Genomic DNA, 19,389 nt, shown 5'->3' on the forward strand with positions numbered 1-19,389 from the left:
CCTAACCTTTCCAACAGTGTAAGTATTGGGGATCTGAAAAAAAAAAGAAAAAAGTAAAAAAATATATATATTTATATATATTTCAAAAAATAAAACAATTAAATCAGCTTAGCACCCAGGTGGGAAAGTGCTTTGCACTCAAAGAGTTAAAGGGACATGAAACCAAAAAAAATATTAATGATTCAGACAGAACATGTAATTTTAAACAACTTTCCAATTTGCTTCTATTATCTAAATTGCTTCATTCACTTGCTATCCTTAGTTGAAAAGCATATCTAGATAGGCTCAGGAGCAGCAATGCATTAGCTGCTTATTGGTGGCTGCACAAAAATGTTTCTTTTCATTGGTTACCTGATGTCTTCAGATAGATTCCAGTAGTGTATAGCTGATCCTTTAAAGTGAAGGTCAATTTCGAGTTGCTGCACATGAGCAAACACACCAGTAAAGGAGCAGCAATGCTCTACTGGGAGCTAGCTAAACATATTGGTAAGCCAGTAACAAGAGGCATATGTGTGCAGTTACCAATAAGTAGCTAGTCTCCAGCTCCTGAGCCTACCCTAGGTATGCTTTTCAACAAATTATGCCAAGAGAATGAAGCAAAGTTCAATTTTGACTATAGTGTCCCTTTAAATGGAAGCTAGTACAGGTATGCTTATCCCCATCTGTCTAGGCACTGGGTATAACAGAGATATCTAACTTCAGTCCTCAGTGGCTTATGAGTCAGATAAAAATGTAATTTGTCCTGATGTGTTTGGTGACTTTAAAAATAGAGCTGGGCATTATTAAATGGACATTAAACTGCTGTGCACATCTACAAAAGAATAGTTACTACTCACTATGTTATTGCATTTAATCCTGTTCCTGCAGCTCTCTACAAATCAGTTCTCCTGTTTTAATAGCTTCTCTTTGTTCTGGGGGCTGCCATCTTGGAGCACAGGTTGTCTCACAACCTGTGACAGAAGCTGCGCACACTCACAAATCAGTAATATTGCCCACTTTGTTTACAGCTGTATCCTTTGTTTGGAATTAGCGTGCAGGATACATCCTGTGAGCTTTACAGTTTTGCATTTTTTTACAGTTTTACAGTTAGACAAATAACATTTATAAAATCACTCAACGTTATTTTATAGTAATGCAGCCACTGCACAAATGTATAGCTCCTTTGTATCATGCATCCTAACCTGAAGCACATTTATACAGCATAAAAAAAAATGAGGCAGTTACTGATCTGTGAGTGTGCACAGCTTTTGTCATAGACTGTAAGTATACCTGAGCTCCAAGATGGCAGCCCCCAGTTCAAAGAGGCGGAGCTTCAGTATCTGGCACCTTTAAAGTGATAGTAAATCCTAGCGTTTGTTAAACGCTAGGATTTACCAGTGCAGCAAATAAAGGGGACTTTTATTCATGAAATATAAAATACTTTATGCTGAAAGTTCCTTTATTTGTCTGTGGCGTTCGCCGCACTGAGCGTCTCAGGCCACCTGCAACAGAACACTATTTTTTTAATGAGGTGACGTTTACACCTCTTAGCCAATAGCTGTGCACCCCAGCTGGCATAATGCCAGATAGCTAGCACACGATTGGCTAAGAACTTCTCAGTGATAAAATAGCGTTTTGCTGTGGGTGTCCTGAGGCGCTCAGTGCGGCGAACGCTATAGACAAAGAAACGTTCAGCATGAAGTATTTTATACTTCATAATTGAAAGTCCCCTTTATTTGTTCCACTGGTAAATCCTAGCATTTCACAAACACTAGGATTTACAGTCACTAAGCTATTAAACAGGAGAACGGATTTGAAAAGAGCTGCAGGAACAGGATGAAATGCAATAACACAGCGTGTAGTAACTATTCTAAGATAGTTGTGCCCAGCAGGCTAATGTCTCTATAACAGCTATGTAAATGTAACATTCATGGACATATGGAATGATGCAATACACACTTTTTTCTTTTTTAAATACATTTATTCACTAAATTGCAATATTATTTAGTTACTGAGAGACAAATCTATCATTGTGTATTTGAACAGAATTTGAAGCCTTTACATAAAAATATTTATAAACAATTAATAGATATACAAATAATACATGAAGTAATACAAATATAATGTTGTTGCTGTTGAGAGATGGGTTAATCCACAACATATTGATACAGATGGTAAAATTGTTATCAAGAGTTTATTTTGAGTACAGGGATGTCCATAAGAAAACAAAAGATAAAACATTAATGCTGCTATTTTGTAAAAACCCTGTGATCATTTTGTACATGCTTCATTCATGTGTATTTACTTACGAACAAAAATGGAGTAGCTGTCAACTCAATTCAGCATTTGCTTTAAACCTGCACTGATCTTGTAAATGAATTATTAATTTATAGGAGTGGTGCATCTGCCTCTTTTACCTCTTGGTTATCAAATAGGACTGTATTACATTGCTACATAATGTTTTTTTCCCCATGATTTCCAAGGGCCTAACAAGTTAATTTAAAAACATTAAAGGGATATTAAACCCAATTTTTTTCTTTCATGATTCAGATAGAGCATACAATTGTAGGCAACTTTTTAACTTACAGCTATTATCAATTTTTCTTTGTTCTCTTGGCATCCTTATTTGAAAAGCAGGCATGTAAAGCTTAGGAGCGGCCCATATTTGGTTTTTCATCTGGGTAGCGCTTGCTGATTGGTGGCTACATTTAGTTACCAATCATCAAGCGCTACCCAGGGTACTGAACCAAAAATGGGCCAGCTTCTACGTTTATATTCCCACTTTTTCAATAAAGATACCAAGAGAATGAAGAAACATTGATAATAGGAATAAATTAGAAAGTTGCTTAAAATTGCATGCTCTACCTGAATCACGAAAGAAAAAATGTGGGTTTCATTTCCCTTTAATTAGACTTTAATGCAGTAACTGTCGCCTGATGTGTTAGCAAGGTAAGGCATGTCTATGCACATTGATCTGATAAAAACACATGCCACAAATTTACAGTCGTTTTTGTCTTTATTGTTCCAGGAGATATTTTGTTGATCTGAAGACATTAAAAGAACACTTCAAAACAAAGGTTCACAAGCGCAGGTAAAGGTCCTCTTGCTACCATGTTTAGGTTATGTGTGCAGGTATGCGTAGGTTATTATAGGATTCTTTGCCAAACCCTTAAACAATGGCCCTATGGGCTTTTAAACAGGTTTTTTGCTTTTGTGGTGTTTTGTGTTGTCAGCGTTTGACTTGCTCATTCTTTTCAGACTCAAACACCTGAGAGATGAACCTTACACCCAAGAAGAAGCGGAACGGGCAGCAGGAATGGGATCCTTCATTGCCCCCAAAAAGATAGAGGTTAAAACACAGGATGTGCAGATGAGCTAGTAGAGTTTTGTGTCTACCAGTTCTGAATGGACTCTGGCAGTGAATGGGCAGGTACCAGAATAGAAGAAGACCGAACAATTGCTGCTGCCTTTAAGTCACTTGGTTATGCAATGTGTCATATAAAAGCTTAACCCAGGTAACTCCGCCCACTTCTCTTGTACATGACTTACTCCTGACAATTACTTAAAGGGAAACTAAACCCAAATGTTTTCTTTCATGATTCAGACAGAGCATGCACTTTTAAGCAACTTTCTCATTTACTCCTATTATCACATTTTCTTCGTTCTCTTGCTATCTTTATTTGAAAAAAGCAGGAATCTAAACTTAGGAGTCGGCCCATTTTTGGTAAGCACACTGGTTAGCGCTTGCTGGTTGGTGGCTACATTTATCATCGATCAGCAAGCACTACCCAAGTGCTGAACCAAAAATGGCCCGTCTCGTAAGCTTACATTCCTGCTTTTTAAGTAAAGATAGCAAGAGAACAAAGAAAATTTGATAATAGAAGTAAATTACAAAGTTGCTTAAAATTGTTAGCTGTATCTGAATCATGAAAGAAACAAATTTGAGTTTAGTATCCCTTTAAGATCTATCTTCTATATACATCTGCTAATGGAGAAATAACTTCCAAAAAGAATAGGCAAGCTATCCATCTAACATACATGGTTAATGTAAAGACAATTTCTCAACTGTTGAATAAACTTGTGTGCAAACAGTTTTCCTAGTCAATTGTTTATTTTGCAGTCTTATACTAAATGTCAAATTCGTAGTGCTATCATCCTGCTGTATTACAATATGTGAGATTGCACTGTAGCCCCTAAATCTAAATGCTCTCCTCCCTTTCCAGTGACTGGTTTGTTTGATATGAATTTGTTGGCTTTAACAGTTACATAAGGGATAGCCCTGTTGGTGGGTGTAGCTCGCTCATCAGTCCCTAAGCACGTCTGCCTGTCATCCCTAATCACGTCTGCATTCTATCCTCGCACGGATGCACAATCATAACTGTGGAGTTTAACATCTGATCTTCCGGCAAAGACTGCCGTATAAAGGCATTGAAAAATACAATGTGTACATAAAATTAAATCATGCAACTGAGAGAATGCATAGAGATTATGAAGTAAATTAATAACTGAATATAATATTTATCAATGTATGAAAGTTATTTTGTAGATCTTTTTTTTATGAACGTGTATGTGTGCATCGCCATAAAGCCTTGACCTCGTTAAAGTACGTTGTGTTCTTTCGAAGTGCACTCTAAAGTCTACTTTGAAACCTCTGATCATACTTAGCACTCAGGTCTTTCTTTTATGAAAGGTAGCATTTTATGTTTATTTTTTAGGTCATGGTACTTCCCTTTTAAGCCTCTATATTTATTAAAAATACCTCATTCAAGGATTCTACTCAGTGCATCGATCCTTTGTATTCTGTTTTTTGACTAATATTTATATTGAGCTTTGACCTTGTTGATATCGGTTAAGTTACACTAATTGTGTAATTTTAGCACTGTTAATCTGCCAACCTAGTGCTTGCTTGGGTTTGTGCTGGGTTTTACAACAACTAATCTATCCACACCTGGTTGATTTAAAGCCTGTAGATTTGTAATTGTCCAGATGTCAGGAACGGTGGCCATTGTGTTTTTAAGCAGTTTACAGAGTCTAATCATTTATATGTACAAAAAAACACAGTCTGACATTTAGAAAATGTAATCTCTGATTAACCCTTGCCTTGATAGAAAAATCTGGGGAAAACTGGGGAACTTATACAACAGTTATATTACAAAGATGTAAAATGATGAAATATTACCATGTCCACATTCTGTTATTTTATAAAACTGTTCTTTTAACAATTAATATTAATGCAAATGACTGGGAAACCACCGTTTTCTATGCACCAATTACTAAACCAGGGCACAACGTGAACTGTGTTTCTCTGATGATTGCTAATGTAGGTTATTGGAAAATCAGGCTACGACTGAATGTGGGTCAGTAGCCAGATGTGAACGAGCTGGATTTGCATGTTTTGAACTAGTTTCTTTACTCAGACACTAGACCATTATGTGGGCTGCATTTAGCTCAGTGATTATTATGGATTATTTACATCACTGTTGTTAAAGATACTGGGATGAGTCTCCAGAATCCAGTTGTATGGCCTCTTAACATGCCGTTGCTCAGTGAGGGATATTGTGATTTACATTTGTTATATTAAAAAGTGATCATAGTTTGTATAAAGTACAACCTTTCCTATTTTCGTAGATATCTGAAACACACAGTTGCACTGTGGCTAATCAATTCTAGATCTTCAGAGTACAGGTTTTATATCATACTGAGTCCCTATGTCTTCTTAATATCCTTCCTAATATTCTTTCTTACCATATCTTGAGAATCTCCTTAAGTATATCACTTCAACTCTAAATATTTTTTACCCCTGAGCATATCCCTCTCTTGTGTTTACCCCATTTTGTTACTCTCTTTTCTTAGTATCATCAGTTTCAGAAGCATCTTTTGGAAGGTGGTGAGCTGGACTTCTGTCCATCTGTCGAACACTGTAATAGGACAGTCCCAGGCCCATGAGGGCTAGAAGGAAAGCCAAAGGATTTACCAGCCGATCCTTGGGCTCGGAAGCTAATTTTCCAGAGACCTGCAACTGAAAGTACATCACTTTACTGTGATAGTTTTGTATTTGTGGCATCATCCCGCTTCTTTATGTGTGGAATTAATGTCACTGTAATACTTTTTTTAAAGCAGTGAAGGTCATACAATGCGTGACATTTAGATTGTACAAGTGTAATGTGTTGGCACCACCACTATTCCCAATTCCTGTACCTGCAACAGTCGGAAGTATCCCGGTGTTAGGCGACCCAATCGAATGATCATTTCTCATGTACGGTTGAGACAAGTAGATTTCAGGTCAGTTTCCAGCTGTGGGGACAGAGTGACAGCACCTTTTAACACAATAATGGTATGCAATGACCTTTAGTTAGAAGGATACATCTAAATCTCTTGTTTAACTTAACATCTTTGCCAAGATATTCAACATACAATATTCTTGTTCTCAAAATGTCTCTTTACACCGTAGATAATCTCACTGCTAGTCTCCATCCACATTGGGTTTTACTCCACATTTACTCTCATTTATCCACGAGTTGGGGTTCCTTAAATATTTACCTTGCTTCCAGTCCAGCAAAAATAAAATCTCCTCTTCTCAGAGATTTTTTATTCCAAATGAAGCAAAAATGAGCCAGAGCTGATAAAATTCAAAACGCCTCCTTTTACCATATACACTCCCCTATAAACACTAGTACCATCCCTTTCCAACAGCTGTCATAAGAGATCAGAGCAGTGGAGTCTCAAAACACAGCCAGAGGAAAAAGAGAACAAATGTGTGTGTGTGTGTGGGGGGGGGGGGTGGTTAGGAAGGGCACAGCAGTGATGTCTTTCTGTATTGGTGTATGTGTGTGTATGTATATATATATATATATATATATATATATGTATGTGTGTGTGTATATGTATGTATGTGTGTATATATATATGTGTGTGTGTGTGTATATATATATATATATGTGTGTGTGTGTGTATATATATATATATATGTGTGTGTGTGTGTATATATATATATATATATATATATATATATATATATGTGTGTGTGTATATATATATATATATATATATGTGTGTGTGTGTGTATATATATATATATATATGTGTGTGTGTGTGTGTATGTATATATATATATATATATATATATATATATATATATATATATATATATTCATATATGTGTATGTATATATATATATAATGAAGTTAAATTAAAATATACTACTTCTCTACTAGAGCTAATTGAATTACTCTGTAGACTATAAAATCAAAATAAAATACATAATTTAATAAACTAACAAACAGAGTAGAGGTCTTTTATCTTACAAATGTTTAACTACAAGGGAGAAAAATATAAAGATTTATAAAAGTTGAAAATCAATTGTTCTATATTATATGAATTGATCTACAAGTAGAAGGTAGATGTATTCTATCATATTTGTGTGCTTAACTTTATAATCAAGGTCATCCTCATCAAACAGTTTTTAGAAAACATGCTTTGAAAGAAAATGCCACATCGGCTGAAGTTGCTTCTGCAACAAAGCACTGAAACAAAACAAAAAAAAAATCCAGTTTGTTTTTATAAACTAGAAATTTGTCATATTGCATTAATGTAAAGAAGAGAGCATAAGGAATCCTATTGCTCCTGTTCTTTATGCATAGCTTTAGGATGAGCCTCCGCCTAGCAGTTACTTGATATTGGTCAAAGACTAATGAAGAGTGGAAGTTAAAGGGACAGTCTGGATAATCCCTTTATTACCCATTCCCCAGTTTTGCATAACCAGCGCTGTTATATGAATACACTTTTTACATCTGTAATTACTTTATGTCTAAGCCTCTGCAGACTGCCCCCTTATCTCAGTTCCTTTTGACAGACTTACATTTTAGCCAATCAGTAAATAATGTCACGGGAGTGAACACAATGTTATCTATATGACAGACATGATCTAGCGCTGTATAGCTGTGAAAAACTACACTGAGATAATAGGCGGCCTTCAAGGGCTTAGACATCCGTTTATGAGCCTACCTAGGTTTAGCTTTCAACAAAGAATACCAAGAGAACAAAGCAAATTTGATGACAGTTGTTTAAAATTGCATATCCCATCTCAATCATGCAAGTTTAATTTTGACTTGACTGTCCCTTTAATACAGTGTGATTATACAGAATACAAATCTGTTTTTTCTTATCCTCACTCTATATCCTCTTAAACTGTACAATTATCTCATTAAACCAATCTGGATTGTTTCCTAGAAAACCTTTCCTATAACCTTCACTGTTATCTGGGCCACACTAGAATCCATCTCCCACGCAGATGTTTCAGCTTTACTTGCCTCACCTTACTATCCATTATATCGCTCACATTATTCTCCACACTTGTCACTTTACCAGTACTACATGCACTATTGAATTAACATTGCTACCCCTGAACCTCTGACATTACAGTTGTATCTTTATTATCCGTATTGCTAAGAAGATGCCAAGAGATACCAAGTTTACAAAATATATATAGAGATAGTATGTAAGAAAAAGAGATGGTAGAATAAAGACTACATGCTAAAGAGACATACACATGCAAACAGAAAATGCGCTAATATGTTAAAGGGACACTCAATCAAAATTAAACTTTTATTATTCAAATAGAGCATGCCATTTTAAACAAATTTCCAATTTACTTCCATTAACTAAATGTGCACAGTCTTTTTATATTTAAACTTGTTGAGTCACCAGCTCATACTGAGCATGTGCATGAATAAGTGTGTATGCATTTGTGAATGGCTGATGGCTGTCACATGGTACGTGTATGCATTTGTGATTGGCTGATGGCTGTCACATGGTACAGGGGGAGTGGAAAAAGACATAACTTTTAAAATTGTCAGAAAAAAAATCTACTACTCATGTGAAGTTCAGACTAAGTGCTATTGCATTGTCTTGTTATCTTGCATTTGTTGATTATGCAAATCTACTGTGTTGACTGGTCCTTTAAATGCAAGATATAGTGTAATAAGAAAATTAAAGGGACAGTCTACTCCAGAATGTTTGTTTAAAAATATAGATAATCCCTTTATTACCCATTCCCTAGTTTTGCATTACCAGCACTGCTATATTAATATTTGTTTTACCTCTGTGATTACCTTGTATCCAAGCCTCTGCTGACTGCCCCCTTATTTCAGTTCTTTTGACAGACTTGCATTTTAGCCAATCATTACTCACTCCTAGGTCACGTCACATGCATGAGCTCAATGTTATCTATATTAAACACATGAACTAATGCCCTCTTGTGGTCAAAATGCATTCAGGTTAGAGGCAGTCTTCAAGGTCTAAGAAATTAAATTAATATGTGCCATATAGGTAACATTGTGCTCATACACGTGGAGTTACCTAGGAGTCAGCAATGATTGACTAAAATGGATGTCTGTCAAAAGAACTTAAATAAGGGGGCAGTTTGCAGAGGCTTAGATAGAAGGTAATCACAGAGGTAATAAGTATATTAATATAACTATGTCGGTTATGCAAAACTGGGGCATGGGTAATAAAGGGATTATCTATCTTTTTAAACAATATAGATTCTGGGGTAGACTGTCCCTTTAAGAACACGTACCATTTAAGTAGCCGTCCTTTGGACAGATTCTAGTTTATATTTATCCTTCTGGAGATATGATCTCTAGAACTCTACACAATATTCAAGATGAGGCCTAAGTTGTGATCTGTAAAGTGGTATAGGAACTAATTCTACTATTTGCACTCAAATGTATTGCAAAGAAACATCAACTAATACATTGCTACTCGCACATCTATTTATAAGAGAGTATCCAAATGATGGAGAGACTGATACAAAGAGGATGCAGTCAAATCAGCCAGGATGTTAGCCCAACATCTAAATCAAGACAAATTATTAAGGCCTAAGATTAAAAACAAGAATGAAACATGTCCAAGATTTATCACTACATACAATCCTCAAATGAAACAAGTGATTGGGATCCTGAATACAAATTGGCATATACTACAAAAAGACTCCACTTTAGCCCCAATGACAGGCCACATAACAACAACTGGATATAAAAGACCAAGAAATCTAAACGATCAGTTAGTCCAAAGCCATTATATCCACAAGATCCAGGTATGCCCTGTTGCACCTGCTCAGCATGTACATAAGTAACAAAAAACAAATCACAGATACAATGGGAAAAGTGCACAACATTTAACAAGATACATGTCGATCTACAGGAATGATCTATATCCTGTCATGTTCATGTAAAAAGACATACTGTATGTAGACATGACGACCCGAGAGGACAGGGTGAGGATCCTAAAGCATGCCAACAATATCAAAAATTCTAAAAAAGATTAATCAAGAGGTAAAACTACTGTAGCAAGACACTTTCAAACGGCACATTCAAGTTCACCTGTTGAACTCAAATATGCAGTAATACAAAAAAAATCTCCTTAGTCATAAAGAGGAGCAAATTTAGAACAAGCACTCCTACATACAAAGTGTAGATGGATATATCTATTATACACTCTGAAACTAACTTATGTCCATCTATAAACATCACAAATACTAACATTCTCTAAGTAAATCATAAAATCTTAATCAGTCCTTATTAATCTTAATCCAACTATATGTTTTTCTTTTATAAACAGATAATATATCCAAAGACTGCTAGGTACTATTTCAATACACAGTGTATTACACTTTACTTTATCAACTCAAATACACTTCTTTTTTCTCTTGTTAAGTGTATTCAGTCCACGGGTCATCCATTACTTATGGGATATATTCCCTTCCCAACAGGAAGTTGCAAGAGAATCACCCAAGCAGAGCTGCTACATAGCTCCTCCCCTCACATGTCATATCCAGTCATTCTCTTGCAACTCAACTAGATAGGAGGTTGTGAGAGCTCTGTGGTGTTTTTATACTTAGTTTATTTCTTCAATCAAAAGTTTGTTATTTTAAATGGCACCGGAGTGTGCTGTTTGTTCTCAGGCAGTATTTGGAAGAAGAATCTGCCTGCGTTTTCTATGATCTTAGCAGAAGTAACTAAGATCCACTGGCTGTTCTCACACATTCTGAGGAGTGGGGTAACTTTCAGAAAGGGAATAGCGTGCGGGGTACCCTGCAAACAAGGTATGTGCAGTAGATTATTTTTCTAAGGAATGGAATTGACTAAGAAAATACTGCTGATACCGATGTAATGTAAGTAAAGCCTTTAATACAGTGAGAGCGACTGTTAGCAGGGTGATTTAATTATATACAGTAAAAGTAATTTTCTAAGGAATGGAATTTGACTGAGAAAATGCTATTAATACTGAAGTGATGTTATAAGCCTTAAATGCAGCAGGAAGTCTGGTATCAGGCTTATCAATAAAGATACATATTCCTTAAAAAAAAAAAAAGGACGTTTAAAACGATTTTGCTGGCATGTTTAATCGTTTTGTGAGGTACACTGGTGATAAAACTTCTTGGGGCATAAATTTTTTCCACATGGCTGACCGGTATTTCTGTATAGAAACAGTTAACTGAAACTCCCAATGTTGTAATATTGAGTAGGAGGGGCCTATTTTAGCGCTTTTTTGACGCAGTAAAAATTCAGGCTCAGTCTTCCTGCTTCCTCCTGCATGACCCAGGTCGTCTCCAGAGAGCTTAAGGGACTTCAAAAGTCATTTTGAGGGAGGTAATCAGTCACAGCAGACCTGTGACAGTGGTTTTGACTGTATTTAAAAAACGTTTTTTTCTTTACTGCTTATAAAAAACCGTTTTGGATATTAAGGGGTTAATCATCCATTTGCAAGTGGGTGCAATGCTCTGCTAGCTTATTACATACACTGTGAAAATTTGGTTGCTATAACTGATTGGGTTCATTGTTATTTCAACTGTGACAGTTTGTTGTGCTTCTTAAAGGCACAGTAACGTTTTTCTATATTGCTTGTAAAATTATTTACAGTGTTTTCCAAGTCTGCTAGTCTTATTGCTAGTCTGTTTAAACATGTCTGACACAGATGAATCTGTTTGTTCACTATGTTTGAAGGCCAGTGTGGAGCCCCATAGAAATATGTGTACTAAATGTATTGATTTCACTTTAAATAATAAAGGTCAGTCTTTATCTATAAAGGAATTATCACCAGACAACGAGGGGGAAGTTATGCCGACTAACTCTCCTCACGTGTCAGTACCTTCGCCTCCCGCTCAGCAGGCGCGTGATATTGTGGCGCCAAGTGCATCAGAGAGGCCCATACAAATCACTTTACAAGACATGGCTACTATTATGAATAATACCCTGACAGAAGTATTATCTAAATTGCCAGAATTAAGAGGCAAGTGCGATTGTTCGGGGATAAGAACAGAGCGCACTGGTGCTATGAGAGCCATGTCCGATACTGCATCACAGTTTGCAGAACATGAGGACGGCGAGCTTCATTCTGTGGGTGACGGATCTGATCCAGGGAAACCGGATTCAGAAATCTCTAATTTTAAATTTAAGCTTGAGAACCTCCGTGTATTGCTAGGGGAGGTTTTAGCGGCTCTGAATGACTGTAACACAGTTGCAATTCCAGAGAAATTATGTAGGCTGGATAGATACTATGCAGTACCGGTGTGTACTGACATTTTTCCTATACCTAAAAGGCTTACAGAAATTATTAGCAAGGAGTGGGATAGACCCGGTGTGCCCTTTTCCCCACCTCCTATATTTAGGAAAATGTTTCCAATAGACGCCACTACACGGGACTTATGGCAGACGGTCCCTAAGGTGGAGGGAGCAGTTTCTACTTTAGCTAAGCGTACCACTATTTCGGTGGAGGATAGTTGTGCTTTTTTTGGATCCAATGGATAAAAAATTAGGCTACCTCAAGAAAATGTTTGTTCAACAAGGTTTTATCTTACAGCCCCTTGCATGCATTGCGCCTGTCACTGCTGCTGCGGCATTCTGGTTTGAGTCTCTAGAAGAGGCCATTCACTCAGCTCCATTGGATGAAATTATGGACAAGCTTAAAGCACTTAAGCTAGCTAATGCATTTGTTTCTGATGCCATTGTACATTTAACCAAACTAACGGCTAAGAACTCCGGATTCGCCATCCAGGCGCTTAGAGCGCTGTGGCTTAAATCCTGGTCAGCTGACGTGACTTCTAAATCTAAATTGCTGAATATTCCTTTCAAGGGGCAAACCTTATTCGGGCCCGGCTTGAAAGAAATTATCGCTGACATTACTGGAGGTAAGGGTCATACTCTTCCTCAGGACAGGGCCAAATCAAAGGCCAAACAGTCTAATTTTCGTGCCTCTCGAAACTTCAAGGCAGGAGCAACGTCAACTTCCTCCGCTCCAAAACAGGAAGGAACTGTTGCTCGTTACAGACAGGCCTGGAAAACTAACCAGTCCTGGAACAAGGGCAAGCAGGCCAGAAAACCTGCTACTGCCCCTAAGACAGCATGAAGGGATGGCCCTCTATCCGGAAACGGATCTAGTGGGGGGCAGACTTTCTCTCTTCGCCCAGGCGTGGGCAAGAGATGTCCAGGATCCCTGGGCGTTGGAGATCATATCTCAGGGATATCTTCTGGACTTCAAGGCTTCTCCTCCTCAAGGGAGATTTCATCTTTCAAGGTTATCAGAAAACCAGATAAAGAAAGAGGCATTCCTACGCTGCGTACAAGACCTCCTAGTAATGGGAGTGATCCATCCAGTTCCGCGGACGGAACAAGGACAGGGATTTTATTCAAATCTGTTCGTGGTTCCCAAGAAAGAGGGAACCTTCAGACCAATCTTGGATCTAAAGATCTTAAACAAGTTCCTCAGAGTTCCATCTTTCAAATGGAAACTATTCGGACCATCCTACCCATGATCCAGGAGGGTCAGTACATGACCACAGTGGACTTAAAGGATGCCTACCTTCACATACCGATTCACAAAGATCATCATCGGTTCCTAAGATTTGCCTTTCTAGACAGGCATTACCAATTTGTAGCTCTTCCCTTCGGATTGGCTACGGCCCCGAGAATCTTTACAAAGGTTCTGGGCTCTCTTCTGGCGGTTCTAAGACCGCGAGGCATAGCGGTGGCTCCGTATCTAGATGACATCCTGATACAGGCGTCAAACTTTCAAATTGCCACGTCTCATACAGAGATAGTCCTGGCTTTTCTAAGGTCGCATGGGTGGAAGGTGAACGTGGAAAAAAGTTCTCTATCACCACTCACAAGAGTCTCCTTCCTAGGGACTCTGATAGATTCTGTAGAGATGAAAATTTACCTGACGGAGGCCAGGTTATCAAAACTTCTAAATGCTTGCCGTGTCCTTCATTCTGTTCCACGCCCGTCAGTGGCTCAGTGCATGGAAGTAATCGGCCTAATGGTAGCGGCAATGGACATAGTGCCATTTGCGCGCCTGCATCTCAGACCGCTGCAATTGTGCATGCTGGGTCAGTGGAATGGGGATTACTCAGATTTGTCCCCCCTACTAAATCTGGATCAAGAGACCAGAGATTCTCTTCTCTGGTGGCTATCTCGGGTCCATCTGTCAAAGGGTATGATCTTTCGCAGGCCAGATTGGACGATTGTAACAACAGATGCCAGCCTTCTAGGCTGGGGCGCAGTCTGGAACTCCCTGAAGGCTCAGGGATCGTGGACTCAGGAGGAGAAACTCCTCCCAATAAATATTCTGGAGTTAAGAGCAATATTAAATGCTCTTCTAGCTTGGCCTCAGTTAGCAACACTGAGGTTCATCAGATTTCAGTCGGACAACATCACGACTGTGGCTTACATCAACCATCAGGGGGAACAAGGAGTTCCCTAGCGATGTTAGAAGTCTCAAAGATAATTCGCTGGGCAGAGTCTCACTCTTGCCACTTGTCAGCGATCCACATCCCAGGCGTGGAGAACTGGGAGGCGGATTTTCTAAGTCGTCAGACTTTTCATCCGGGGGAGTGGGAACTCCATCCGGAGGTGTTTGCTCAACTGGTCCATCGTTGGGGCAAACCAGAACTGGATCTCATGGCGTCTCGCCAGAACGCCAAGCTTCCTCGTTACGGATCCAGGTCCAGGGACCCGGGAGCGACGCTGATAGATGCTCTAACAGCTCCTTGGTTCTTCAACCTGGCTTATGTGTTTCCACCATTTCCTCTGCTCCCTCGACTGATTGCCAAGATCAAACAGGAGAGAGCATCTGTGATTCTGATAGCGCCTGCGTGGCCATGCAGGACCTGGTATGCAGACCTAGTGGACATGTCGTCCTGTCCACCATGGACGCTACCTTTGAGGCAAGACCTTCTAATACAAGGTCCTTTCAATCATCCAAATCTAATTTCTCTGAGACTGACTGCATGGAGATTGAACGCTTGATCCTATCAAAGCGTGGTTTCCCCGAGTCAGTTATTGATACCTTAATACAGGCACGAAAGCCTGTTACCAGGAAAATCTACCATAAGATATGGCGTAAATACCTGTATTGGTGCGAATCCAAGAGTTACTCATGGAGTAAGGTTAGGATTCCTAGGATATTGTCCTTTCTCCAAGAGGGTTTGGAAAAAGGCTTATCAGCTAGTTCTTTAAAGGGACAGATCTCTGCTCTGTCTATCCTTTTGCACAAGTGTCTGGCAGAAGTTCCAGACGTCCAGGCTTTTTGTCAGGCTCTGGTTAGGATTAAGCCTGTGTTTAAAACTGTTGCTCCTCCGTGGAGCTTAAACTTGGTTCTGAAAGTTCTTCAAGGACTTCCGTTTGAACCCCTTCATTCCATTGATATTAAACTTTTATCTTGGAAAGTTCTGTTTTTGATGGCTATCTCCTCGGCTCGAAGAGTCTCGGAGTTATCCGCCTTACATTGTGATTCTCCTTATCTGATTTTCCATTCAGACAAGGTAGTTCTGCGTACTAAACCTGGGTTTTTACCTAAGGTAGTCTCTAACAGGAATATCAATCAGGAGATTGTTGTTCCATCCTTATGTCCTAATCCTTCTTCAAAGAAGGAACGACTTTTGCATAATCTGGACGTAGTCCGTGCCCTAAAATTCTATTTACAGGCAACTAAAGATTTTCGTCAAACTTCTTCCCTGTTTGTCGTTTACTCTGGACAGAGGAGAGGTCAGAAGGCTTCGGCAACCTCTCTCTCCTTTTGGCTTCGTAGCATAATACGTTTAGCCTATGAGACTGCTGGACAGCAGCCCCCTGAAAAAATTACAGCTCATTCCACTAGAGCTGTGGCTTCCACCTGGGCCTTTAAGAATGAGGCCTCTATTGAACAGATTTGCAAGGCTGCGACTTGGTCTTCGCTTCACACCTTTTCAAAATTTTACAAATTTGACACTTTTGCTTCTTCGGAGGCTGTTTTTGGGAGAAAGGTTCTACAGGCAGTGGTTCCTTCCGTTTAAGTTCCTGCCTTGTCCCTCCCATCATCCGTGTACTTTAGCTTTAGTATTGGTATCCCATAAGTAATGGATGACCCGTGGACTGAATACACTTAACAAGAGAAAACATAATTTATGCTTACCTGATAAATTTATTTCTCTTGTAGTGTATTCAGTCCACGGCCCGCCCTGTCTTTTTTAAGGCAGATCTAAATTTTAAGTAAAACTACAGTCACCACTGCACCCTATGGTTTCTCCATTCTCGTCTTGTTTCGGTCGAATGACTGGATATGACATGTGAGGGGAGGAGCTATGTAGCAGCTCTGCTTGGGTGATCCTCTTGCAACTTCCTGTTGGGAAGGGAATATATCCCATAAGTAATGGATGACCCGTGGACTGAATACACTACAAGAGAAATAAATTTATCAGGTAAGCATAAATTATGTTTTTATTTTATTTTTATATTTTCCAAAATGATTCTAATCTTTATTATATATATATATACACACACACGCACACGCACCAAACAAATAGTTATTACCAGATAACAACACAGCAATATATGACAGAATTTTTGTTTTCACTATTTTATTTTTCTAAAGTAAAACATCAATTACATTAAGCACATTTTTTATCTATAACAAGTCAATTCCCTTTGAATATAAGTCTCTTCTACACTATCACAGTGTTTATCATGTTTATTATGATGACAAAAAGCGCTATATTAGCGAAGCGCTGTAAAGTGAAGGGCTGTAAAGTGAGGTATACCTGTATGTCCAAAAATATGTGCAATGTAACAATTATTGATAAACAAATACACTTTTTTGAAATTATGTAGTATATTCCATTTGGTAACAGTGAACAGGAAAACACCTCTCTATTGGATGCGTCAATATGATTGATGCCTAATATCAACCTATCACAGAGGACCCAACTCCTCATGACACCCTATCCCAATCAAGGGGTAGGAATTGTGAAATGATAAAGAGACCGAACAAACGGCTGGCGCGTACCCCCTCTGAGGAAGCGTGAGCGAAACACGTGTCAGGGGTCCGGTTCTAGAGAGCATGTCTCATTTTTTAACTTGCTTGCTCGAGCAGATAATTTGGTCTGACGTTTGCAATAATTTAGTGAGAATGGTATGCAAATGCTATAACACAAGGAAGGTAAAGCTTAAAGGGACACTGTAGTCAAAAAGATATCCATCATAGATCTAAAATATGAATGAAAATAAAGACATTTACAATGCCCATCACGTTTCCAAAACGTACCGTTTCTAAGCGAACTGTCTTGAAAAATTTAAATTTTTCCAAACCCACTACCTTTTTCTCTGTTACCGCTTTCCAATCCGCACGGCCAACTCCAGTTGGAAAATGGCGACAGTTCTGCGCGATGCACTTGCACGATATAGGTAAACATCATCAAATACGCCTAACCGATTAGAAATTAAAATGTGCATGCATTATAGGAAATCCAGTGTGGGTAATGTCGGCATCTGTGCTGCATTCTACGCAAGCGCAAATAGACCAATCAAATTGCACATGCGTAGTTTTAGGTAATCTTATTCTAAATACATGCAAAAACTAGACATTGGATTGGTCATTGTGTGATACCGTGTACGGCCCATTTTTGAGGGCTGGATGTAGTGATGTCATGCGGGCAATATCAAAATGTATTTTCTAAAGAAATGGAGCTTAGTTTCTAGATATCATAAGATAGATTGAATTTGTTGGAGAAATGTGATTGAAAATATGTGAGCCGTTTTTTAGGTACAAAGCTAAAGTTAGTAATCCTTTAACACAGCGCACAGAAGGCATCTAAGCTAAGGAGACAGCAATTTTTGGTTCAGTACCATGGACAGCACTTGCTTATTGGTGCTCTCCAATCAGCAAGGACAACCCAGGTTGTTCACCAGAAATGGGCCGGCATCTAAACTTACATTCTTGCTTTTCAAAGAAACATACCAAGAGAATGAAGTATATTTGATAATAGGAGTAAATTAGAACGTTGCTTAAAATTGCATGCTCTATCTGAATCACGAAAGAAAAAAATTGGGTTCAGTGTCCCTTTAAGTTTCAATTAATAAACTTCAACTAGAGATATTAACCCAGGGCAAGCACTCTCTTTTTGGTTACATATGCTGTAACTCATTTCTTAGTGAGTCTTCTCAGTGCAGTCACCCCTCTAAGAGTGCTAAAACTTGATTTGAATAATTAAAGCACTTTTAGCAAAATAAGATATTTACACAACCTTGTCAAACCTTCCATATTAAGTGGTATAAGAACCCTGCTAATTCTGCTGCTAATACCTCTTCCAATGCAACCAAGTATTTAACTGGCCTTACCGGCTGCACTACTACATTGTCTACCAAATTTTAAATCATCAGAAAACAAGCACACCTTCATCTGGAGCCCACTACCAATATCACTGATGAACATTAAACAAAACAGGCCCAAGAAGTAACCCTTGGTGAACACCACTAGTTACTGACCCCTTGTTTAAATGCACTCCATTAATTAAAATCTTCTGCCTTCTAGTCTTAAGCCAGAATTCTACCCACTTAAAGGAATACTAAACCCAAATTTTGTCTTTGATGATTTAGATAGAGCATGCAATTTTAAGCAACTTTCTAATTTACTCCTATTATCAATTTTTCTTTGTTCTCTTGGTATCTTTATTTGAAAAGCAAGCTTAGAAACTGGCCCATTTTTGGTTCAGCACTTGGGTAGCACCTGCTGATTGGCGGGTAAATGTAGCCACCAATCAGCAAGCGCTACCCAGGGTGCTGAACAAAAAAATGGCCGTCTCGTAAGCTTACATTCATGCTTTTTCAAATAAGGATACCAAGAGAACAAAGAAAAATTGATTATAGCAGTAAATTAGAAAGTTGCTTCAAATTGCTATCTGAATCATGAAAGAAAGAATGAGAGTTTAGTATCTCTTTAACAATCTTAGCATCTACTCCAACACAATATATTTTGTGAATACATTTGTTGTGTGGAACAGTGTCAAATGCTTGGCTAAAGTCTAGCTACATCTATGGCTCCTCCCTGGTCTATTAATTTACTTACGCTGTCAAATGTTTTGTACAATCTAATCCTCA

The 19,389-nt window shown here is 38.4% G+C and overlaps 1 protein-coding gene and 1 long non-coding RNA gene across 2 annotated transcripts in view; one reads left to right on the forward strand and one right to left on the reverse strand.

The window, feature by feature from the left end:
- The window catches only part of ZNF593 (zinc finger protein 593), a 28,885-nt gene extending 24,815 nt beyond the window's left edge, over positions 1–4,070 (forward strand). Inside the window, exons 3-4 of the mRNA XM_053706964.1 lie at positions 3,008–3,070; positions 3,238–4,070. Of these exons, the coding sequence (XP_053562939.1) occupies positions 3,008–3,070; positions 3,238–3,358 (184 nt within the window). The 3' untranslated portion in view covers positions 3,359–4,070. The remainder of the gene's footprint in view (positions 1–3,007; positions 3,071–3,237) is intronic.
- Positions 1,939–19,389, reverse strand: part of LOC128653583 (uncharacterized) — a 39,669-nt gene continuing 22,218 nt past the window's right edge. Inside the window, exons 2-3 of the long non-coding RNA XR_008401366.1 lie at positions 6,178–6,273; positions 1,939–5,998 (exon numbers count right to left, since the gene is read on the reverse strand). This is a non-coding gene — a long non-coding RNA (uncharacterized LOC128653583). The remainder of the gene's footprint in view (positions 5,999–6,177; positions 6,274–19,389) is intronic.

The sequence above is a fragment of the Bombina bombina genome, chromosome 3, assembly GCF_027579735.1.
Source record: "Bombina bombina isolate aBomBom1 chromosome 3, aBomBom1.pri, whole genome shotgun sequence".
Classification (NCBI taxonomy): Eukaryota; Metazoa; Chordata; class Amphibia; order Anura; family Bombinatoridae; genus Bombina; species Bombina bombina.